Source organism: Neomonachus schauinslandi, chromosome 7 (assembly GCF_002201575.2).
Source record: "Neomonachus schauinslandi chromosome 7, ASM220157v2, whole genome shotgun sequence".
Lineage (NCBI taxonomy): Eukaryota > Metazoa > Chordata > Mammalia > Carnivora > Phocidae > Neomonachus > Neomonachus schauinslandi.
The window spans coordinates 6,416,129-6,440,090 of record NC_058409.1 but is presented as its reverse complement, the minus strand read 5'-3'; the positions used below and the strand labels follow the sequence as shown (position 1 = coordinate 6,440,090).

General features: G+C 49.4%; 2 protein-coding genes and 3 non-coding genes across 5 annotated transcripts in view; 1 reads left to right on the top strand and 4 right to left on the bottom strand.

The window, feature by feature from the left end:
* Positions 1-23,962, top strand: part of RASGEF1C (RasGEF domain family member 1C) — an 838,438-nt gene that overhangs the window by 66,018 nt on the left and 748,458 nt on the right. The gene's annotated exons all lie outside the window — the stretch shown is intronic.
* Positions 8,234-8,306, bottom strand: TRNAV-AAC. The gene has a single exon. It is a non-coding gene; the product is annotated as a tRNA-Val (tRNA).
* On the bottom strand, positions 8,614-8,685 carry TRNAP-UGG. Its single transcript has one exon. It is a non-coding gene; the product is annotated as a tRNA-Pro (tRNA).
* Positions 11,343-11,415, bottom strand: TRNAT-UGU. The gene has a single exon. It is a non-coding gene; the product is annotated as a tRNA-Thr (tRNA).
* Positions 14,441-22,178, bottom strand: TRIM7 (tripartite motif containing 7). Its single transcript, XM_021689926.1, has 8 exons — positions 21,398-22,178; positions 20,355-20,450; positions 19,048-19,278; positions 18,272-18,294; positions 17,861-17,976; positions 17,301-17,336; positions 15,409-15,946; positions 14,441-14,923 (listed from the first exon to the last, which is right to left on the bottom strand). Exons 1-7 carry the CDS (start codon positions 22,151-22,153, stop codon positions 15,435-15,437), a joined length of 1,770 nt encoding a protein of 589 aa, XP_021545601.1. The 5' UTR covers positions 22,154-22,178; the 3' UTR covers positions 14,441-14,923; positions 15,409-15,434.

Here is a 23,962-nt window from a genome sequence, read left to right as displayed (position 1 = left end):
CTCTAAATGCTCCCTCCAAGATACATGTTGGCAATCATCTCCCCGCATACAACCCACCGATATACATCTGAAGGGTCTCATGACTAAGGTTTTATTAGATGGTAATAAATGACCTTTTCCCAACAACAGCTAGCCCCTCAGGGTCCTGGAAATCTTGCTTCCAAAATTCCTTAGAGACTTATGCTATCCATAACCGCCGGCCCCTACTTGAATGTATATAATGGGCCACCCCTCATGACCCCAGTGAAGCTCTTTCTGCCCACGGGTCCTGTCCCTTTTTAAAACTACCTTTCTGCACTGAAGACCTCTCAAGAATGCTTTCTTGGCCCTCAGCTTCATCAACTGCTGCTATTTTTTCCCATCCAGGTTCACAGACCCCTGACTGTTATTGACCACCCCTAGAGTAAGCGAACCTCTCTTCATGTTACTTGGTTGAGTTTCTCACTTCCAAAGTTGCAACTACAGCCTGTCCACGGTAGAAGGCGCCAACAGCAAGGCACTCCCGCCCCGTGTTGGAAATAGAATCCGGAAGAACTGCAAAATTAGAGCCTGCAAGCTGTGATGGAAGAGCTTGCATTATGAGTATAACAAAGAATGTTTTCTCTAGAAGAGTGGTCGTATTTTACGAAATATGTGCATTGAGATAGGAAATTATTCACAAGGTTGGGAGGAATTAATTCTGTCCATACACCTACCCCCTGCTCTGTCCAGGCAAGAGGGTGAGCAGGGCCTGGTCTTTGCTTATTTATTACCTCTGGTTTCCCCTCGTTTCCTAGCACTCACCGCGAGTGTCTATTCTGTTTTATTTCTCGCTGCAGATTCTGGGCTTTGTTCACACATCCCTTTGAGCTTGGTTAATGCAGTGAGCCCAGAAGAAATGACCCCTTTCTGATGTTCCAGTGGTAAGGGGCGTGAGAGTCCTGACTAGTCGGTGTGCCAATGATCCTGGAAAGAGACGTTGGCGGCAATGGAGCTGTCTGGAGCTGCCTGGCGGGCATGTGAGTTGAATAGCTGGCATCATTTCCAGAGAGGGGGGTGTGCAGGAGATGCTGATTGGACAATAGAGAGGGCATGCATTTGTTCTGGTGTGGATATGGAGCTTGTGGGTCTGGAGAGACTTGGAGTAGAAATGAAAGAGGAAGCCAGGGGACAGATCTGGGCTGGAGTTAAAAATCAAGAGGTGTTGATTCCACTGGCCACAGTGGCAGTGGGCATGAGAAGAGCAAAGGCCCAAGCCCATGTCCTGCAGAATCCCAGCATTTAGGGCAGATGGAGGAGGGGAGTCAGACCCTCAGACTCAGGAGGTGGGATGAGACCACCCTATTGTATCCTATTACAAGTTCAGTGTGTTGATGCTTCAGATAACTGAAAATGATGGTGACTGTATAGTGCTCATGACTTTTACATGCTTGGAGGTCACTGGCCACCGTTGTGAAAGCTGCGTTGGGTGATTCGTTCATCATCCAATAGGGATGCTGCTGCTTCCACCCTGCCTGAACTTGGGGTTACAAGATGATCCAGAAATCCCACTTCTAGATATATATCCAAAGGAAATATAATCAGTATTTCGAGAGATATCTGCATATCCAAGTTCATTGTAGCATTATTCACAATAGCTAATGTGTAAACAACCTAAGTGTCCATTGATGGATGAATGAATAAAGAAAATGTGATATATTGGGGCTCCTGGGTGGCTCAGTTAGTTAAGCGTCTGCCTTCAGCTCAGGTCATGATCCCAGGGTCTTGGGATTGAGTCCCTCAGCGGGGAGTCTGCCTCTTCCTTTGCAGCCCCCCATCCCCTGCTCATGCACTCATTCTCTCTCTCTCTCACAAAAATAAATAAATAAAATCTTTAAAAAGAAAGAAAAAATATATTTATAATGGAATATTATTCAGCCTTAAAATATAAGGAAATCCTGCCGTTTGTGACAACGTAGATGAAACTGGAGGACGTTTTGTTAAGGGAAATAAGCCAGACACCAAAAAACAAGTATTGCGTAAGCTCACATATATGTGGAATCTAAAAATGTCAAACTCAAAGGAACAGGCAGTAGAATTGTGATTACCAGGGACTGAGAGGTGGGGAAATGGGAAATGTTGTCAAAGGGTACAAACTTTCAGTTACAAGATGAATAAGTTCTTGAGACCTAATGTACAGCCTAATGACTATAATTAATAATAATATTGTATACCTAAAATTTACTGAGAGTAGATCTTATGTGTTCTTACCATACACACACAAAATTAATTATGTGAGGTGTTATGATTGTGATGATTATTTTGCAATGTATATATATATCAAACATCACATTGTACACCTTAAATATGTACAATTTTTAGTTGTCAATCCTACCTTGCTTGATAAAGCTGGGGGAAAAGCTACATTATGGAATAGCACTCTTTGCAGGGTCTAGGGATTCAGGAGCTCACACATGGGGGAGAGCCAGATAATAAAAAAGAAAACCAACCAGTGACCCAGATGATTTTAGCTATTGATCAAGGCCTGGGTCAACATTTGAAAAGCCAATCAGTGTAATTCACCATATTAACAAACTAAAAAAAATACCCATCCGATTATCCAGTAAATGCAGAAGAAGCATTTGATAAAATCCAATATCCTTTTTTTTAGGGACATTTAATAACAGGCTTTACTTACTCTCCAGTAGAAACTTACAAAATGTTTATGGTTATACAGCAAGATATAAAGATTACGCAAAACATTTTTTTGGATTCATAACTTTTTTATTGAGGTATAATTGACATGTTATATTAGTTTTGGATGCACAACATAATGATTTGGTATTTGTATATTTGATAATGTAGTATATACTACATTAGTACCTGTTTTCACTAACCGAAAGACATTAAAAGATTTTCCTTTTAAGGAAAAAGCCGTGACCATGCTAATGCAGGTCTTTTGTAAAAGCAAAGTCGTGTGACTCGAACTTTTGGAAAGTGGGTGATACTCTTCACTTTACGCCATTTTGGTTCACCGAAGTTTTCATAGGAACGTTCTACTTCTGGAAAGCAGGGAAATCTGTACTGCAAAATGATTACCAGAAGTCTAGTTAATATCCTTCACCATACATAGTAACAAATTTTTTTTGTTTTTTTCTTCTAATATCCATTTTTTATAAAACTCTCAGCAAACTAGGAGTAGAGTTGACTCTCAACCCTAGAAAGGGCTAAGATCATATTCAATGCTGGGGCACCTGGGTGGCTCAGTTGGTTAAGCGACTGCCTTCGGCTTAGGTCATGATCCTGGAGTCCGGGGATCGAGTCCCCCATCGGGCTCCCTGCTCAGCAGGGAGTCTGCTTCTCCCTCTGACCCTCCCCCCTCTCATGCTCTCTCTATCTCATTCTCTCTCTCAAATAAATAAATAAAATCTTTAAAAAAAAAAAAGATCATATTCAATGTTGAAAGACTGAGAGCTTTCCCCCAAGATGAAGAACAAGGATTTCCACATCTCACTGCTTCTCTTCAGTATTGTACTAGACATTCTAGCCAGTGCAACAAGGTGAGAAAAATAATTAAAGGCATCTAGATTGGAAAGGAAGAAGTAAAATTTTCATTCGTCATAATGACATAATATCTGCGGGGAAAATCTAACAGCCTGTCTCCACCCCGCCCCCCTCCAAATACTAGAACCAAATGTGTTTAGCGAGGTTACAGACACAAGATCAATATGGTAAAATAAATTGTATTTCTATATACTAGCCAAGAACAATTGGAAATTGTTTTGTTTTTAAAAAATAAAAGAAACTGAATTTTGTTGTGTTGCTTTGATTTGAGACATGACTGAAAAACAGAAAGTTATGCCATAGTTTCTGAAGAATTAAAATGAGGAAAATGGTGCAGATACTATCTGCATTTTGCAGGCATTTCAGAGTTACACTATGCCTCCTGGCTGAGTGCTCAAGGTTTTGTTTTGTTTTGTTTTTTGGAGAAACTGGCAATCAGTGAATCATTTCCCCAGGAGCTAAGCCAGCCCATTCAGGGCAGGCCCTCCACCTAGAGCCCTACTTGGGATAGCTTCCAGCTAAGCAGGTTACCTGTGAGAAAAAAACTCTCAAGACTAGCTGTGATATTTCTCTGCTTTCTCTTCTCTTCCTCTTATAAATGCTACATATGCCTTTATTTGAGAAAATCAGCCAGTTGATTGGTCTCTGCCATGCTCAAGTGCAAGGGAATCTCAACAATCCCAACAAGTCAGCGTTGGACCTATTCTCTGACTCTTCACACAGCCCCTCTTTCTGACAGGTTGTAGTAATTCCTTAAACTAGCCTCTGGGTAAAGGGGAAAGGCTCTTTTAAAACCATCTGAAGTTTCTTTGAAGGTGCTGTGGACAAGTACCAAAAACATGGGTGTTTTTTTTAAAGTTTTTATTTAAATTCCAGTTAGTTGACATACAGTGTAATATTAGTTTCAGGTGTACAATATAGTGATGCGACACTTCCATACGTCACTCAGTGCTCATCACAGCAAGTACACTCTTTCCTTCCCATCACCTATTTCCCCCATCCCCCATCCCCTCATCCCCCTCTGGTAACCATCAGTGTGTTCTCTATAGTTGTCTGTTTTTTGGTTTGCCTCTCTCCCTCTTTTTTTCCCCTTTGCTTATGTTTTGTTTCTTAAATTCCACATATGAGTGAAATCATATGGTATTTGTACCTCTGACTGATTTACCAAAAAACATGTTTAAATGAGCTTCTTTGGTTTAGTTCTTTTTTTTTTTTTTAAGATTTTATTTATTTATTTGAGAGAGAGGGAGAGTGCATACAGTAGGGAAGGGGCAGAGGGAGAGGGAAAGAGAGTCTCAAGCAGACTCAGCGCTGAGTGTGGAGCCCAACGGCGGCGGCGGGGGGGGCTCAATACCATCACCCCGAGATCAGGACCTGAGCTGAAACCGGGAGTCCAATGCTTAACCGACTGCACCACCCAGATGCCCCTGGTTTAGTTCTTTTTTTTTCCAAGATTTTATTTATTTATTTGACACAGAGAGAGAGAGCACAAGTAGGCAGAGTGGTAGACAGAGGGAGAGGGAGAAGCAGACTCCCCATGCTGAGCAGACAGCCCGATGCGGGGCTTGATCCCAAAACCCTGGGATCATGACCTGAGCCGAAGGCAGATGCTTAACTGACTGCACCACCCAGATGCCCCTGGTTTAGTTCTTAAGGGCTACTTCTTCCCCAACCCCTTGGCCTATTGCTCTTTGTTTAACATTTCATAAAAGTAGGGGGAAAGACCTCAATGTGAGACAGGAAGCCATCAAAATCCTAGAGGAGAACACAGGTAGCAACTGTGACCTTGGCCGCAGCAACTTCTTGCAAGACATGTCTCTAAAGGCAATGGAAACAAAAGCAAAAATGAACTATTGGGACTTCACCAAGATAAAAGCTTCTGCACAGCAGTCAACAAAAGTAAACAGCAACCCACGGAATGGGAGACAATATTTGCAAATGACATTACAGATAAAGGGCTGGTATCCAAGATCTATAAAGAACTTCTCAAACTCAACACCCAAAAAACAAGTAATGTCAATGGGCAGAAGACATGAACAGACAATTCTCCAAAGAAGACATCCAAGTGGCCAATAGACACATGAAAAAATGCTCCACATTACTTGCCATCAGGGAAATACAAATCGAAACCACAATGAGATAACCACCTTACACCAGTTAGAATGGATAAAGTTAACAAGACAGGAAAAACAAATGTTGGTGAGGATGCAGAGAAAGGCGAACCCTCTTACACTGTTGGTGGGAATGCAAGCTGGTACAACCACTCTGGAAAACAGGATGGAGTTTCCTCAAGAAGTTAAATATAGAGCTACACTATGAACCAATGGGTATTTACCCCAAAGACACAGATGTAGTGAAAAGAAGGGGCATGTGCACCCCAATGTTCATAGCAGCAATGTCCACAACAGCAAAACTGTGGAAGGAGCTGAGATGTCCTTCAAAAGATGTATGGATAAAGAAGATGTGGTTCATATATTCAATGGAATATTACTCAGCTATCAGAAAGGATGACTACCTACCATTACGTCAACGGGGATGGAACTGGAGGGGATTATGCTAAGTGAAATGTCAATCAGAGAAAGACAATTATCAAATGGTTTCACTCATTTGTAGAACATAAGGAATAGTGCGGAAGACCACAGGGGGAGGGAGGGAAAACTGAATGGGAAGAAATCGGAGGGGGAGACGAACCATTAGAGACTCTGGACTCGGGGAAACAAACTGAGGGTTGCAGAAAGGGAGGCAGGTGGGAGGATGGGGTAACTGGGTGATGGGCATTAAGGGTGAAACTTGATGTGATGAGCACTAGGTGTTACAGGCAACTGATGAATCATTGAACACTACATTTGAAACTAATGATGTACTACTATATGTTGGTTAATCGAATTTAAAGTTAAAAAACCCCCTAAAATAAATTTGTGTTGTTTTTAGCTACTAAATTTGTGGTAATACACACTTTGGCTTAAAAACACACAGCTGTATACAGTTATAAGAATCACGGGACAATCTTTATATTAAGAAATTAAGAGGGAGTGGGGCGCCTGGGTGGCTCAGTTGGTTAAGCGATAGGATCGAGTCCCGCATCAGGCTCCCCGCTTAGCGGGGAGTCTGCTTCTCCCTCTGACCTTCCCCCATCACTCTCTCTCACTCACTCACTCACTCACTCTCTCTCAAATAAATAAATAAACTATTAAAAAAGAAGAAAGAAAGAAACTAAGCAGGAGAAAATAAATCTACTAGGATGGTGCAGTAACCCTAGTGTCCTCTACTCTAGCACTGGCTACCCACCCGTGTTCAGATCTCCCATTAAAAGTCAAGGCCCCAGGGACGGAATCCAAGCTACTTTCATGAATTTAGACCCAGCCATTTAAATGAGGTTTGGGACGATTTAATGACATACAATCTAAGTTTAAAAAGAATGTTTCAAATCTGTATCTACAGCAGGTAGACATACTGGTGCAGGGGGAAATTAAAGGAAAAAGAAACTGGAGGTTAATTCACCAAATATTGATAGTTATCTCTGAGGTTTTCTGGTGAATATTTTTCTATTTTTTTCCCTGGATATGCTGTTGTTGTTGTTTTTTTCTCTCTTTAATGGGTTTTTATAATAGGGAGGGAAGGGAAGATTCCCCCTATGGTATTCAATCAAGTGTGTTTTTTGTCAAGATCCGATATCTCCAGTTGGAACACTTGTTTAAACGGATGGAAACCTCAGGCAGCAGAATTGCACGGGTGGAGGCCTCTGAGATCACGATTGCCAGAATAAATAAATAAATAAATAAATAAATAAATAAATAAATAAAATAAACGTTATAGATTTTTTGAAAAATTGAGAGGGGGGTGCATGCAAGGTTTCCCTCTCCTTTATTTAATTTCTAGAAATAATACACACGGTTTAATTAAAAAAAACAACAACAACAGGTGAGATTATAGAAGGCCTCCCTTGCGTTCACGCCCATTCCCCAAAGTGAAAGGTGGGAGTTGCTTGTTGAGAGTTTCCCAAAAGCAAGGCATAGGGTGTGCCCCTCGCGAATCCTTCTCTGTCAGCGCGCTGGTGGAGCCCAGTGGCTCTGGTCAAACTAATCATGCTGGTGGGGATACAATTCTGCTCTAACCTGTAGATTCTTCCCAACGCTTTCTTTTCCTGAAGACCCTTGGAAAGTTATCAGCAGTGAAATTAGACACCCCAAGCCTTCTTGCGCCGGGATAGTGTGGCCGAGCGGTCTAAGGCGCTGGATTAAGGCTCTAGTCTCTCCGGGGACGTGGATTCAAATCCCACCGCTGCGAGCCTCTCAGCGCTTTGTGCGCTATTTTGCTGTGGATCACAAATAGCGGAACGAAGCGGGATTGGGCACTCTCAGTTTTCGGCGTCTGGAACTCCGTTCTACCAGAGGGCGGCTGCTGAATGGCTGGGCTCTGTGCCTTCTGTGAGCTCGTGTCTAGACAGCAAGTGGGTTGGGATCAGGTATTACAGGCGTCCGTGGCTGAGGTGGAAAACTGGCGGTGTAGATACCCTTTTCTCAGTCCCTGGAAGAGCTTCCACGTCTGTAACCAGGCAGAGGATGGTGGATGTCCTGAACCGAAGCCAGGTTTGTCCCATAGAGTCTCCAAATGTACATCAGTGTAATAAATTTCAAATAGTAGTTGATAGTGGATGGCTCATAGTCTCCAAATGTTAAATAGTACGAAGGAAAAAAATGAAGCTATAGATTGTTTCCGCCCGGTTTCGAACCGGGGACCTTTCGCGTGTTAGGCGAACGTGATAACCACTACACTACGGAAACTCGCTGATAATGCCCTCCCTGTAATACTCTTATTGTGAAGAAAGCCTTCCGTTGGTACAGTGGATGCAAAGTTCTAGGCTGAGAAAAGATGACACCACGTCCCAGATTGGCAGAAAACAACCACAAGCGGCTCTGCACCCAGTCTTTCATCGGTGACCCTCGGTTCCGGGGCGACTTACTCCTCTACCTACTCTTCTTCCCGAGCCCCAGGCCACTCGAACTCCTGGGTATGCCATCTGCCCGTCCAAGACCCAAACCGTCCATCTAAGAAGAAATGTAGCTAAAAAGTATGTAAAAGTGAAAAAGTGGGCTCGTCCGGGATTTGAACCCGGGACCTCTCGCACCCAAAGCGAGAATCATACCCCTAGACCAACGAGCCACCTCGTAACTTGTTTTTTGGTTCGGTCCGTAATCTGAGTCGGTTGGGAGTAGTTTTGCCACCAACGGTAACTTTTATTTTTGACATATTGGAATTATCCTCTGGACCTCAGTGTCCCGCGCTCAACCTTATCCCTGCTCCGCAGTCTCCGCATCCGCCGTTAACCTCATCCGTAGGCAGCTCGCCCAGCGAAAACGCTCCATATCCCTTGGTCCCTCTCTGTGATCTGGGAGAGCCTCACTGCTAGCGCGCCTCGGACAGCAAGCAGGGCCACCCTTCCGCTTTGGCCTGGGAGCCTCTGCCCAAGGGAGCCCAAATAAGGCCCAAGTCTGGAGGCCCGAGGTCTGGGCGCAGAGTCCGGGAGGAGCCGGAGGGCTCCTGGAAAGAAAAGAGAGCGGCGTTTGGTGGGGTCGCGGGACCGACTGTGTCTTGAGCCGCGAAACGAAACCGGAGTGGTGCCTTCGGGTGGGGCGCCTGGTAAAAGGACTAGGGTTTTTCTTTTTTCTTTCTTTTTTAAAGATTTTTATTTATTTATTTGACAGAGAGAGACACGGCGAGAGAGGGAACACAAGCAGGGGGAGTGGGAGAGGGAGAAGCAGGCCTCCTGTCGAGAAGGGAGCCCAACGTGGGGCTTGATTCCAGGACCCTGGGATCGTGACCTGAGCTGAAGGCAGACGCTTAACGACTGAGCCACCCACGTGCCCCTTTATTTTTTTAATGAAAATATGAAAAGCAACACATAACGGCAACGCTATTTGCAAAAGCTTCAGAAAATGTAGGGAAGTGTAAGGCAGAAACGAGATGACTGGCTGCGGTGGCTGGGGGCACAGCTCGGGAGGCTCGCACCAGAGCCCGCCGCCCAGGCTGGGTGCCCCCCCCCCCCACTCCGCCCTCGAAGCGTTCTCCTGGGATTGCCCGGGAGCAACCACCACTCCCGCCGAACCAGGGTCCTGGGCTGTGCGGGCGCTCTCCTGCCTCGTCTTGGACCTGCTTTCCCCCAAAGGGCTTTAATTGCACTGGGATATTCAGTAGTAAAAACCAAAAACCAAACAAAAAACAGTGATTCTGATTCCCTGCTGTAAAATTCACGAAAATCCACTAAGAGCTGGCCCAAAAATTCCCAGAAAAACTCCCTACACAGATGACTGTTACAAAACAGAGGGGGAGACGAATGGTGGCTAACCCACTTCAAGGGAAAAAAGCGCTAATTTTTCCACTGCCGCTCCACAATCTTGCTCAGCCCTCTGCGTTGACCGCTCCATTAGCCGCTCCTCTCGGCCTTTTCCTTGGAAAACAAGATGCTAACCGGCCTCTCCTCAACCGGCATTGTCCTCGCCTCCTTTCGCACGCACGAAGTGTTGGATGGACTCTGTCCTAGGCCACCGTGTATCCTCGCGCTCCTGGTTACTACCGCCTCCGTGTTGTAAGCATTTGCTTCTCTTCTCTATGGAATTATATAAGAAAAGTGAGAACAGACGTCCACAGTTGGTAACACCTGCCCCTAAAGCTTATAACTGCCACATTTGCTTCCTTTTTTTAACCATTTCGTTTTTCTTTTAAACAATAAAAGCACACAATTAATATATGCTAACCTTCTGACTTTGATTTATTTATTTATGCTGTTCAAGGAAGTCAAGTATACAAAATGAAATTAAATCCCCAGAGAACAATGGGGGCCCTGCCTGATAGGCAGAGGCAGGCTCGCGGGGGTGTTTGGGGCACCCTCCCGCCACGGCCTTTGCCAGCACGACCCGACCCGACCAGGAGGCCTTGGCTCAGGCAGAGGCGCGACCCTGCCCCGTCGCGCCATCCCAGCCCGCTGGAGCCCTCTCTCCAGTCAAAGGGGACCTTCAGAAAGGTCCCCGCGTTGACTCCTGGCAGCGCTCTAGCGCCGTTTGGGTTTCGAAAACAACCCGGGCTCAGTGCACCAAACTGGAGAAAACCACTCGCGGAACCCTGGGGAGACGCCGGAGAAGAGATGAATGGAGTAGTTGGGGAGAGTGTTGAATGGGGGCCACAGGCCTTCGCACCCGCCCGCTCCCATCCAAAGAGCCAAGACCGCATTAAGACCCGAACGGACACGCCCCGGATAGGCCAGGAGCGCACCTACACCTTCCGGCACCTGCGCGTCCCGGACTCCCAGGATTCATCGACCCCTATGTGCCTGCCCTACTGGACGACCACCTCACTATAGAACCTAGATTGTGGGGACCAACGGCGAGCTAAGCGAGGGCTTAAACCTAGTCCCCCTCCCGACTAAAACAGATTCCCAGGATGCGTTGTGGGGAGGTGGGCGTAGACAGGTGGTCCCCACTAAACGAAGAAGACAGAAGAGATGAGGACTCGGCCCTGGCCTGAGTGGGGTGAGAGGAGGGAACGTTAAGATCTGCCACAGACTTGCCGAGAGCACGCTAAGGATGCGAGGGACCGCTCTGGAGAAGTTGCGCGGAGCCCAGCGGAGCCTGTGATCGCAAGGCCACGGACGCAGGGGGTCTGGCTCTTCGAGAAATAAGGCCACTTGTAGTTGGCGGGCATCTAAGGAGCCAAGAACAGTCAGTTCCACCTAGGGCCTGGCTTTCAGAAGGGCGGAAATTCGTGTTGGCTCACGCATCTTCCGTTTTTCCACCTTTCAGGAAGGGGTGAAAAAAAAGGAAAGTAGGCCCCAGCGAGATTTGAACTCGCGACCCCTGGTTTACAAGACCAGTGCTCTAACCCCTGAGCTATGGAGCCAACCACGGCGCTGCTCTCTGCGCAAGAGCAGTTGACACCACCACCGTCCGCCGCGCAGCCGCAAAGAACCGCAGGGAGGAGCTAAGCAATGAGAGGCGGGCTGGAGCCTTTCGGCCGAAGAAGACATAATCTCGCCGCTGCTGTCTCACCAGCGACGTCAGTAAGTATCAATGCCGGCAGGCCAGGCCGCAAATCCTGAGAGAAAGCCCCGCAGAGAGACGGCAGACGGTGCGCTCCCCCGGGCTGTGAGGGATAGAGTGAGGGCATGACGCTACGCGGGCAGGGGCGGGGCCTCCGATGGGCGGAGCTTAGGAGGGCCCCGGGTCTTCTGGGGTCTTCCGGGGGCTTAGGGGTCAGGGGCAAAGACCCGTTCGTTGGCTAGAGAGGTCCAAGGCTTTTTGTGTCTGAGAATGAGGATCCGAGGTCAGGGCTGCGAGGGAGGAGTTAGGGGAAGGGTGTCAATAGACCTGTCCTGAAGGAATCCAGGTACAGGCTGGTAAGGTGGGCTGTCATTGGGCAGTAAGAGATCTGGGGGGAGGGGCGGAGAAATCAGAAGGTCGAGGCGTGAGGAGGTGCAGGGCGGAGAAGGACTGGGTCAGGGCTGGGGGTCCCTAGCCCTTGCCGCACCTTTAGGCAAGTTAGGAAAAGGCAAACCTTGGGGCTCGCCTTAACTCTTGTGAAACTGGTTCCCTAAGAGCCCCTAAAAGCCCAGGGGATAAGGGGCATGGAGAGGGTGAGAGCCCAGGTGAGGGACAGGAGCCCTACCCTGCAACGATGAGAAAGTGGCGGGCTGTCCAAGATATGGAAGCTGCCCAGTGCCCATCATTGACGAATGGATAAAGAAGTGGTATATATACACAATGGAATGCTATTCAGCCATAAAAAATAATGAACTCTTGCCATTTGCAAGGACCAGATGGAGCTAGAGAGTATAATGCTAAAGAACATAAGTGAGAAAGGTAAATGCCATATGATTTCACTCATGTGGAATTTAAGAAACAAAACAAATGAGCAAAGGGGAAAAAATGAAAGAGAGAGAGACAAATCAAGAAATAGACTTTGAACTATAGAGAACAAACTGATGGTTATCAGAGGCGAGGGGGTGGGAAGAGGAGTTAAATAGGGGATGGGGATTAAGGAGTACACCTGTCATGATGAGCACAGGGTGATGTACAGAAGTGTTGAATTACTATATTGTACACCTGAAACTAATAAAACACTGTATGCTAACTAACTGGAATTAAAATAAAGACTTAAGATAAAACTTAAAAAAAGAAAGTGGTGGCTATAAGTGGTGGACCTTGACCTGGTGGCCCAACCTGCCCCATGGTCCCTGCAAGGCCAGGTGACTTGGGCCGGTGGGTACCCTCCAGTCTGCATGGTGAGGGGCCATGTGAGGGTCTGTTGTCAGGGAAATGGCTCATGCAACTCAAGGATCTGGCACTCATGGGTGGGATCAGAAGGAACCAAGTTAAGCCAGTCATTGCTTTCAGAGACCCAGACATCTCACAGATCTTAGGATGCCCAAAGTATGGGAGAGAAAAATGCACACAGTCACACATACTTCCACACCAGCATTGTGACATCGAAGTCACTGCACTGTCCTAGTGACCAAAAGAGAACATCTCTTACCCTCAGTGTGTGATTGTTACTATAACTGTTGTGATATTTCTTCAGATACATAGACGTCTATGTAGTTAATCTGCAAACACACATACTCTGGTAGACACACAATCACATTCACAAACATAAAAGCTGAAAATATACACACAGACAGCCACCCTTGCAGTCCCCAGACGTGGCCCTACAGGCACCTCCACCAGACACCCCCCTTCTGTGACCTGTAATATGTGTTGCAGTCCTTCAGCACACTTGTTACATGACTTTAACTGTGATACTCAGTCCAAAACCCATACAAGCCCAGATACCATTAGGGCTTGATGATAACATTAGCCAATTTAATTAGCAAGTGAATATTAAAAATGGGTTTTCCTTGTGGAAATTAGTGGTATTCAAATAACATGCATTGGCTACAATGTTCTAAAGCTACTCTCCATGTGTGAACACATAGGATTCACCCTCTGGAATGATACAATGATACTGTAGGCTGGACTCTTTTTTTTTTTTTTAAGATTTATTTATTTATTGGAGAGAGAGAGAGAGAGAGAGCATGAGCTGGTGGGGGGGAGTTGTGCAGATGGAGAGGGAGAGAGAGAATCTTAAGCAGGCTCCATGCCCAGCACAGAGCCCCACACGGGGCTCGATCTTACCACTGGAACTCGTGACCTGAGCTGAAATCAAGAGCCAGATGCTTAACTGACTAAGCCACCCCTGTAGGCTGGACTCTTATATGATCCTATCCCCAGCCTATAAGCCACTGGATTCTGATTACCTGGTGCTGTGTCCATTGGGTCTGCCTCTAGAACAGTATCATGCCTGCCCTGTAAGACCCTTGTATGCCAAGTGTGCTTGAAGCATCTCAGGGATAGAGCACAGAAACTCCATGACACTTGCAGACCAGACTATTCAATTGTCACTGCCCTACATGCCAACATACCTGTCTAAACCTGTGCAGGACAGAAGAGGTCTGAGACTGGCTTTCATCTAGCCAGATAGCCAGGTAGTGGGGGAGGAAACCTATGGCCCTGACCTAAATATGGGGTAGCTAATATTTAACAACAGATGAAAAATAAGGTATTACCAAATTGACCGAGGTCTATTTGCAATACCCAAGCCCTATGCACATGCTGATAAATGCCCTCTCCAAAACCCACACACACCCCTGCCCCCCTCAATCTGAGATATAAACACATGTGCACACATTCCTCACACACTTAAACACAACTGCTCATCCAGTCTAGCAGAAACCTTTGCTCTTGCGCTCAGTCTGGGGGAGGCAAGAATGAGCTAAGCCACCCTAGAAATGAGCTCAGTCTATTTCCATCTCCTCATCCCCTTTCCCTGGGGAGCACTAAGCATGGAACAGCCCAACACCCCCTCCCAGAAACCCACCCAAACAGAAGCTGGGGAACAATTAGCCAAGGGATAACATCCCACCAGGGCACAGGCTGAGCAGATCTTGGCACCAGGCTGCTGTTGGTGTACACTTGGCAAGTTCCAGAAAGGGTATGTCAGAAGCATCCCATGTGCCGTCCCATGCTGATGTTAGTTGCATCCATAAAATTATAAGTGCTGTTTTGTGTTTCAAAATTCCATAATCTTTGGTCTCCTTACTCAAGGGAGACTATGCTTTGGCATTTGGAAGGGGTTGAGGCATCTGTGAGCACACATGGCTGTCACTGTGGCTGAGAAAGTACGTATCACTCTGTATCATCAGGTTGAGGGGTACTGGAAAGTAGCCATGTCCTGGGCTTTCTGCTCATGTACAGGTCAAGAATCTCCTTCCAGTTCTGGCCCAGGCTGTTCTCTGAGCTGGGAGTACAGCGCTCCTTCCTGAGTACAGACCTCAGGCCAGCTGTATCCAGGTGTCTGGAGGCAGAGCTGACAGCTGACAAGAAGGGAAAGCAGAAGTGATCATGAACCTGGCTGTCTGGGCCTGAACCTGCCCCATGCACTGAGGACAGACAGCACTGGGTTTGGTGTTGCTCCACAGAACCAGAGGCCCTGCTAAGCCCAGGCAGGAAGCCCCAGTGATGGGAAGTACCTCTGTGCGTAGTTTGGCCGGCGTCCTCACCCACCTGCACTTCCTCACAGCTCAGGCCAGATCCACCTGCCCACAACAGGTAGAGGACTGGCCCCAGGGGTCCAAGGCATCTCCCCCTGCTCATTTGACCGCAGAACCCTTTTCCGCAATCGCCTGTTCTGCGGGCTCTAATGTTGTGGCCTGCAAGAGCCCCTCTAAGGCCGCCCAGGCCGAGTGTGGGGGTGGGGTGGGGGGCAGGCCCAAAGTAATCAGGAGGCTCCGACAGAGAGCACCATTGCTTCCCGCGGGCAGCCCCCGGACAAGGAGGAATGCCCCCTTGACTGACTCACCCTCTCTGGGAGGCCGCCGAGGCCTCTCAAGGCCAGATTCGCAAGTAGGTGCCGGTGGAGCAGACGGAGAAAAGCGGGAACACGCGCTCGTGGAAATTGACACGGAAGGTGTAGAGGTGGCGCATGTCCTCCGCGGCGTAGAAGGACACGGCGCCCACCTCCAGATCCAGGGCCACCCGCACGCGGGACAGGTGGCCACAGCTGAGGGGCGTCCGTTCGGGGCTAGTCACCGCCCAGTACTTGCCGCTGTTGAGCTGCAGCGCCCAGACGCCCTCCTCAGGGGTGAAGGGCGTGAGGCCCTTGCGGCGCACGCTCTCGCGCGCCACGCCGAAGGCCCAGCCGTCCTTGGAGCCCACTTCCACCTCCCAGTGGTGCCGCCCCGAGGAGAAGCCGCTGGACGCCAGGACCCGCGTGTTGGTATCAAAGCGGCGTGGGTGGCAGGGCAAGTCCTGGGCCCGCTGTCCGAGGCGCACGCTCTTCAGATCCAGGGAGAGGATGAGGCGGGGGTTGGCGGTGTCCGGGTCCAGGGTCAGCTCCACTGAAGGCAGACACAGGGAGAGACGTCCCATGCAAGCCCCTTGCTCACCTCTCACCGGTTACTTCTCCATCACCATTCCCCCACAAAGTACGTGGGAAAGTCAGATGGAATGTAAGAACCTAATTTGGATCAGATCCACAAATCCAATTTAAAAGACATGGAGGAATTTTGAACACTAGATATGAGAAGGAACCGTTACTTTTTCTAATTGTGACTATGGTTTTGTGGTTATGTGTTGTTTTTTTTTTTTTAAGTCTGTCTTTAGAGATAACATACTAATATTTATGGAAAGGACTTATTTGTGATTTGCTTCCAGTGGGAAGATGGGGGTAAGGGTGTTCAAGAAAAGTATTAGCCGAAGGTGTGTGATGAGGACATAATATGCATTATGATCATCTCTCTACTTTTGTGTATGTTTACAATTTTCATAATAAAAACTTAAAATATGCACACTAAGTACTATCTGCCAGGACTGTTGTACGCCCTGGGAATCCCACAGTTCAGTATCCCTGTCCTCCTGCAGCTTCCTTTCTGGGGGGAAGGGAGGGAGAAACAATAAAAGATAAACACGAATGGTAAGAGGAATCAGGAGAGAAGGCTGTAATTTCAACCAGAGTGGCCAGGGAAGGCGAAAAGGCCTCACCGTGCAATTCAGCAAAGACATAGAGGAAGTGAGGAAGCCAGATACGCAGCTGTCTGGAGGACGCATATACCAGGCTGAGGCCCAGCCAATGAAGTGCAAATGCCGTGAGGTGCATGTGTGCTTGGTGCATCGCAAGAGCGGCAAGGAGGGCTTGTTGTGTCTGCACAGAGTAAGCCAGGGGGAGAGTGTGCAGTGAGGCCAGATCCCTAAGCCTGGAGGACCACAGTGAGGTCTATGTGGAGTGAGAGGCTGTCCCAGGGTTCTGAGCAGAGGAAGGGCATGATCTGACTCAGCTGGTATAGATTCTTCCAAGGTAAATTCTGACTTAGCTTGTTCAGTCATCAGCATCAGGAATATGTGCCCTCCCTTCCCCTCCCCTGCCCTCCTGTGGGGTTGGATCCCATTCACCCCAGACCTCTGCAGTAATAAGAACCACCTCCCTTCCTCTCTTCAGTCTCCTCCTGCTTTCCCTGACCCCTGCACATAACCGCTGTCCCCAGGAGAGGTCTCTGCCTGTCTGGGAGTGGGGAGAGGGGAGAGAGCCTGTCCAGGTGAGTGACCCACAATTTATAGGCCTACAGGTCCCAGTGCAGCCTGAGGGAGCCAGAATTGGGAGGCAAGAATGAGGAAGCAGACAGCAGAAGGCAGAGGTAGGCAGGATTCTTTACATGGCCAGATGATGGGAACTCACTATCACAACAATCATCATACCTTTCTCCTCTTTCTCCAGCTCTCCCCGAAGATCCTCTGAGAAGGTGAAACAAAGCAGTGTATGTGTAAATGACTCAGAAGATTGTCTATCTGACAATGACAGTGATACCAAAAGATACCACCTCCTCTGACATTTATAGCCCCACTGGCTCACTCACTCCCCAGATACCCCAGAGGCTGAGAGTTGATGTACAGACTCTGGGTCAAGCATGGGGGGTGGGGAAGGGGCAGTATCCTAGTTCTACTTCTTCAGCTTCCACCTCTTTTGCCTGAGCTGGTCTGAGCTGAGCTCTTTTTCCTCATCCCTCTTTTTGCTAATACCCCTCTACCCTGACTGTCCCTGGGGAAATCTTTGTGCTGGGGACGTGGTGGTGGAGGGGGGAACTGTTGCTGAATGGATTTGCTACTATCATCTCCCTGCACCAATCTGGCCTTGACACACCCTAGCTCCTACTTTCTCACATAGCTTTTGGAAAGGCACACCCTTGGGACCCCAAACGACCAGAAACACACGATGCCCACCAGCACTGCATGGCCCAGCCCCAAGCACAGGCCCCTACCTTTGAACTTCTTGAGCAGCCCCTTTAAGACAAAGGTCTTGAGGGAAACATTCCAGACTTTATTCTTCATCTCAGAAGAGACTGTGGTTGGCTTGGGGCCAGGTACATTGCTGCATCTGCAGGACAAAGACCCTGAGGAAGGCCCACAAACACTGTCCTATTCCCAGTGGGCTGAGGCAATTAGGATGGCAAGGTCCTCTTGGTGGGGAGAGGTGAAGAAAGGAGAGGCTGATCTTGCACCAGAGTATCCACAGCCAGGCAGGTGGACATTTACCTTAGAAGGTACAGAGGTAAGGCAGTGTGGGAATTGGGAGATGAGAGGTCAGGGGTAAGGGAATGAAGAGAGAGAGCTCAGTGGAAAAGGAGAAGAGCCAGCTTGGAGAGGCCTAAGGAACTCTTAGGTCCACTCACCTGCTTAATGTGTTTTTGAATTCCTGGAAAGCAAGATGAAAGAAAACCAACTCAGCATTAGGTAACCTCCAGTCACCTTTGACAAAATAAAATTGGCAATAAGGTGTACCACGCCCTACCACCTGCATGGGCCCAGATGGCAATGGCTTTCTGCTGTGCCTGATTACTGGGTGTCTCATCACCTCCCTTCCCACAGCTTTGCAAATGTTCCCTTCATTACAGAATCACCACTGGAGCCATGTGCTGGGATCCAGAGCTGCATCTGCTCTCGACACCACCCCAGATAAGTCACAGCCCTTAGGCAATGACTGGTCACTCAGACTAGCCTCTTTTAAATGACTATACTTGACCCATTTGTGACTTGTGTAAGTTTATTTGTGGATTGTGACTATTTCCAAAGGAAATAGAGTAGAAAATGTCAAAATGCATCACATGTACTAAAGATAAGTATTATTTTCCGAGACTTTTGTCACAAGGCTTAGATACGCCTTGTATATAGCTCTTTGGAACTCCTTTCTGTCTGCTAGATTGGATACTGCCCAATTCATGAATCCTTGAGTAAAGCCAATAAGATCTTTATTGTGGCTTGAGGTCAAGAAAGTTTTACCACATCTTTTTATGCCTTTAACCCCAGGAGAATCCGTGCAGTTTTCTCCAGTCGCCTCCTGCTCAAGTATGCGATTCTAACTAAACTCACAGAATCTGACTCTGTTCTCACTTGCCATTTGTAATGCCTTAGGATAAATGATTCATACCTCTGGCCAATCCAGACTCACCTGGAGAAAGTCAAGGTCAGGCTTTCGAGTTGTCTCCTGGATCTGGCTGCTGAGCTTGGAGAGCTGGGTGATCTCACCCCCAAGCTGAGCTATGTTCTCATTCTGCTTCTGTGTCACCTCCCGGGACAGCTCCTCCAGACAGCCCAAGAGCCGGCCCTCCTGCTCCACCAGGAAGGCCCGCAGTGCCTGGAACTCTGCACCCACCTTCTCTCGCTCAGCTGCCATCTGTTTCTGTCTCAGGAGAGGAGAAGTTGGAGAGGCAATGGGACATCAAGATGTAGCATTTGGGTAGTAGCCTCTGAGCCATCCCATGGGACAGAATTCCATCCACCTCACTGTTCAGGGGTCAGAGGCTCACCTACACATAACCGCCACGTACATCCTTTAGTTTAAACATTCCAACTCTGAGCACACAGCAGCTTCAACACATGCTGAAGAGTCCCCTGTCACAAATGTGCTCTCCCACCAACCTAGGGCAACTTCAAACTTGCCCCAGAACCACCCCGGGCTATAGCTGCCTCATTTGAAAAGTAGGAAGAATAAATTAGTGCCTCCCAGAGACACTGTAAGGATTAAACTGAGGTCACATCCTCCCCACCCCCAAACACATTTATTTCGAGTTAAAAACAAGAGAACAGGCCCAAAATGGAGTCACCCATGCTAAGTCTCACCTCAGGAAACAGAGACTTAATTACAGTTTCAGTTTTCCCAGAAATAGAATTTTACACCAATCAGGAATCACCTGAGCAGTACTAGTTAAGTAACTGCCTGATAAACCCCTATACTCCCCAAGAGGCAAAGTAACTTTGCAATAGCCAATTTGCTTTTTGGCCTAGTATAAATTCCTGGTTCCTGCTCCCTTCTGCTTATAAAATCTTTGCCTTGTATAGCTTTTCAGAGTTTTTTGTTTGTTTGTTGTTTTTTATTTGTCAGAGAGAGAGAGAGCATGCACAAGCAGGGGGAGCAGCAGGCAGAGAAGCAGGCTGCCCAACATGGGCTCAATCCCAGGACCCTGGGATCATGACCTGAGCTGAAGGCAGACGCTTAGCCTACTGAGCCACCCAGGCGTCCCTTCAGAGTTCTTTTCTATCTGCTAGATGGGATGCTGCCCAATTCATGAATCCCTGAATAAAGCCAGTAATATCTGCAAATTTTACTCAGCTAAATGTTCTCCTTTAACTTTTGTCATCCCTCCAATTTTCACTCTTCACTTTACTTCTTTTTAAAGAATGCACACACAGGGCCAGGATGGTGGGTGGTCCTCTGTTGTCACTCAAAGAGGGCCACCTGGAGGGTGCCCAGCTCACCAGGAGCTCCTTGCTCTCCTTCTCTTCGGTGGAACGAAAGACCTCATAGTCCTCCAGATCCTTCTTCAAGACCTTCAGCCTGGACTCCAGGAGCTCCTGCAGGAGGGTGAGAAGGAAGACATTATGGGAAGAGGACTCTGGAAACCCCAACTTGTGACTTCCTGGAGCCATCGAGGACAAAGAGAAGACCCTCTTCATTGAAGAGAAGGAGGCAGGGTTGAAGCCATATCTGGACATGGGGATGGCCACAACCTGCACAGGCACACATAGCGGAATAGGGCAACTGACCCGTGACTCCTAAGGCCCCAAGGTCTCATTTCCCCAAGACCATCTGTACACAATCCAAGCTGAAATGCAGGCCATGTAGGAGCCCAACCTACCTAGTCTTCCCCTCTGCTTTCCTCCTCACCATCAGAAAGCCGTCTGGGTGGGAGGGCTGGAGTGGAATGAGGAGTAAAGAAAGACTGGGGCCTGTGTGCCTGAAGCCTCTGTGGACACCCAGAAAGGAGGCAGGGAAGAGACTGCCCCAGATCCATATCTTTGACACAGCCCAAGACAGCTTCTGGTGCTCTGCTCAACCCAGGAGTCACCCACTGCCTTATCCCAACCTCTTGGGAAGGTCGTCCCACTGGGCCCCAGGACGCAAGGACGTAGCAGAGCGCCACACCCAGGGAAAGGGCTGAGAGTGCGGGCAGAGGAAGTGTGGGTGTGACGGAGACACTGCTAGAAGCCAGGGACAGACAGAAAGAAAATCGCGAAGTCCGTGGAGATATCGTGAAGGCGGTCCAGTAGGGAGCCCAGAGGGCAACTCGAGGTGGGTGGGAGTGTGTTATTAGTGGTGTGGCAGTGACACAGCGAGAGTCGCACTCAGTCCCAGAGCCAGTGCTGGGTAGCATGGCAAAGGAAAAAAGAGGCAGGGTCTCACCTGGGCCTCCTGCCTGCCTGCCAGCCGCCTGCACTGCGTGCGCGGGAAAACAGAACCCGAGCTGGGTCCTGGGGATCTGCCCTGGGGCGGGGGGGGGGGGGGGGCGCGGGGAGCTCACCTTAGCTTCCTGCACAGCCTCGTCAAGCGGCAACACTGCGTGCGCGCGGTGTTCCCGGGCGCGGTCGCACACCACGCAAATGGCGCGTCCGTCGTCTTGGCAGTAGAGCTTGAGCGGTTCGCCATGCTGGACGCACGCAGCCAGCGCTGCCTCCGCGGACTGGCGCTCCCCTGGCGCGGCCGCAGGTAGACCGAAGCGCCGCAGCAGCGTGGCCACCGAGGCCAGCTGCCGGTTGGGCCGCAACTGGCCGGGACGCACGGGCTCTCGGCACTGTGGGCAGGGCAGCGGGCCGGGCAGCGCGCGGGACGCCGCGGGGGCTTCCACGCCGGGGCGCTCCCAGCAGCGCGCGATACAGGAGCGGCAGAAACTGTGACCGCACTCGACGGACACTGGCTCGCGGAAGAGCTCCAGGCATATAGAGCATGTGGTCTCGCCCTGCAGCTCTGCGGCCAGTGCCAGCGCCTCGGCCCCGGCGCCGGGGTCAGTCCGCGGCCCCACTGCCGCCATGCGCTCCCTCAGCGCACCTAAGTCGGGCGGTGCTGGAGAAGTCGAGGGGCTCGACAGTACGCGGCTCGGAGCGGTAAGGCCCGATCCGGCCTCCGAGCACCCACCGGGAGAGGAAGGGCGGGGCTGAAGCCGGGCTGGCGGAGACTCGAGCTGAGAGCTTGCCGGGCCGGGAAACGAGACGGGAGTGAGCGCGTTGTGGGCGGGCCAGACCTCACTTCTCGATCGGATCCAAGTGCGGGCCAGCGCCATGCGCCCCCGGCCCTGGGCCGCTCAAACACTGGTTTGGTCTGTGGCCTCCTTGGTCCCCTGGCGCCCCCCCCCCCCCACCTCGCCCAGCCCCTCCGCAAGCTTCTCTAGGCCACCCCCACCCTGACCCAGTCAGCCGTGGGAAACGGGCCTGGACAAGTGGGCGCACACACCCAGCTGGGTGCCACTCCCGATTGCCGCCCAAGCCCGACCTAGCACGGCCGGGCCAAGGGCCTAGCGCCCGGGCCACAGTGTCAGGTTCCCGGAGTGCAGGTTGGTCCTGGCCCGGTGCTGAGCTAAATTTAGTGTCTGCAACATGGCTCTTGCCCCCACCCCCAAGCGTGGCTTGTATCCACTTCGGTGGCTACTTTTTCCACCGTTGTTCTGCCCCTTGTTTATTCTTTCTTTAATTTTTGGCTTTGAACAAATAATACATTTACAATAAATTTTCCCACTTTAATCTTCACCAAAATAACCCAACCCTCTACTGTCCCCCCAGAACTTACAGGAATATTTGCTTCCACCGCCATTCCTCATTCCCAAAGGGCACTCAAGGCAGGCTTTAGACACCACCCTCCTCAGAAACCACTCTTATCAAGGTCACCTGTGACCTCAGCAATTCTAACCCAAAGGCAAAGGCTCCTTCTCAGCCTTCACCTCACCTGCCCTTTCCTCTGATGCTTCCTCCTTGCTGGTACTCTTTCCCAGCACGTTCCAGGATGCTGTAGTCCCTGGCTCTCCTACCTTTTTCTTGGCCTCCCTTGTGGTTTCCTCCTCCTCTTCCTGCACTTGCTCAGTTCTTGGACCCACCTGTCTATACTCACTCCTGATCTCTTCCACTTTCTTGGCTTGAAAGACCCTCTTCTTGCTGGTGCCACAGTACACATTCCCACCCCATTTCCCCGGCTATGCCTGGCTCCCACATCCAACTCCCAGTAGCATGTTCTAAGGGATTTCACACACTCACCATATCCACAACTGTACTTCTAATCTGCCCCTCCAGCTGTTCCTTCCAGAGCCTTCCCCACCCCACCCCATTTAACAGCAACCCCATCCCTCCAGGTGCTCAGGCCAAACTGGGGAGTCCTCTGTGACTCCCAAGAGGAAAGCATTGCACACACTCCACCCTCGGTCCCCTGTGTGTCTTCACTCTCTCACACCCTCCACTGCACCACCTCCAGTGATCTCAGGATCACAACAGTTCTCTCCCATTCTGTCACACTGCCCTACCCTGGCTTCTCCACCCAAGTGTGAGAACAGTCCTGTTGACATGTTGAGTCAGATCAATTTTAAGTTCTCCTCTGCTCAAACCCTCCATTGGCTCCCGCTGCTCAAAGTGAAAGTTGAAGTCTTTACAATCCTCCAAAGGCCCTACCTATCCTTTGACCTCATCCCCTGGACCCAGCCTCTCTACCTGCATCTCCTATCCCTCTTCCCTGTTGACTCCTGTCTTGCCACAGGGACCTCCTTATTCCTGCAACATGCCAGCAAGAGCCTATTTCAGGGCCTTTGAACTGGCTTTTACCTTTACTTGGACCTCTCTTTTCCCATACTTGCATGGCTTACTTCCCACCTCCTTCAAGTCTTGTTCCAAATGTCACCCTCTCAGTGAAGCCTGCCCTGACAACACTGTTTAAAATCGCCTCTTACCACACTCTGTCCTTCAAGCTGGCTCTATTTTCTCTAACACTTTACCTCCTCTGGAATTTGAGCTGTTAGAGGAGATGACTGTGTCAGTTTTGTTCGTGTTGGGACCCCCAGATTTCTAGAGCAGTTCTTGTTGCACAGGAAGTGATGGGTAAACTTTTCTTG

What these genes read in the sequence shown, in the direction of transcription:
- TRIM7 (XM_021689926.1), bottom strand. Translation starts at nt 22,153, where the DNA reads ATGGCGCTGGCCCGCACTTGGATCCGATCGAGAAGTGAGGTCTGGCCC. An exon ending in AGGCTGTGCAGGAAGCTAAG is followed by an intron (nt 20,451 to 21,397) that starts GTGAGCTCCCCG and finishes ACCCTCCTGCAG; the next exon opens with GAGCTCCTGGAGTCCAGGCT. An exon ending in GCTGCTCAAGAAGTTCAAAG is followed by an intron (nt 17,337 to 17,860) that starts GTAGGGGCCTGT and finishes TCACCTTCTCAG; the next exon opens with AGGATCTTCGGGGAGAGCTG.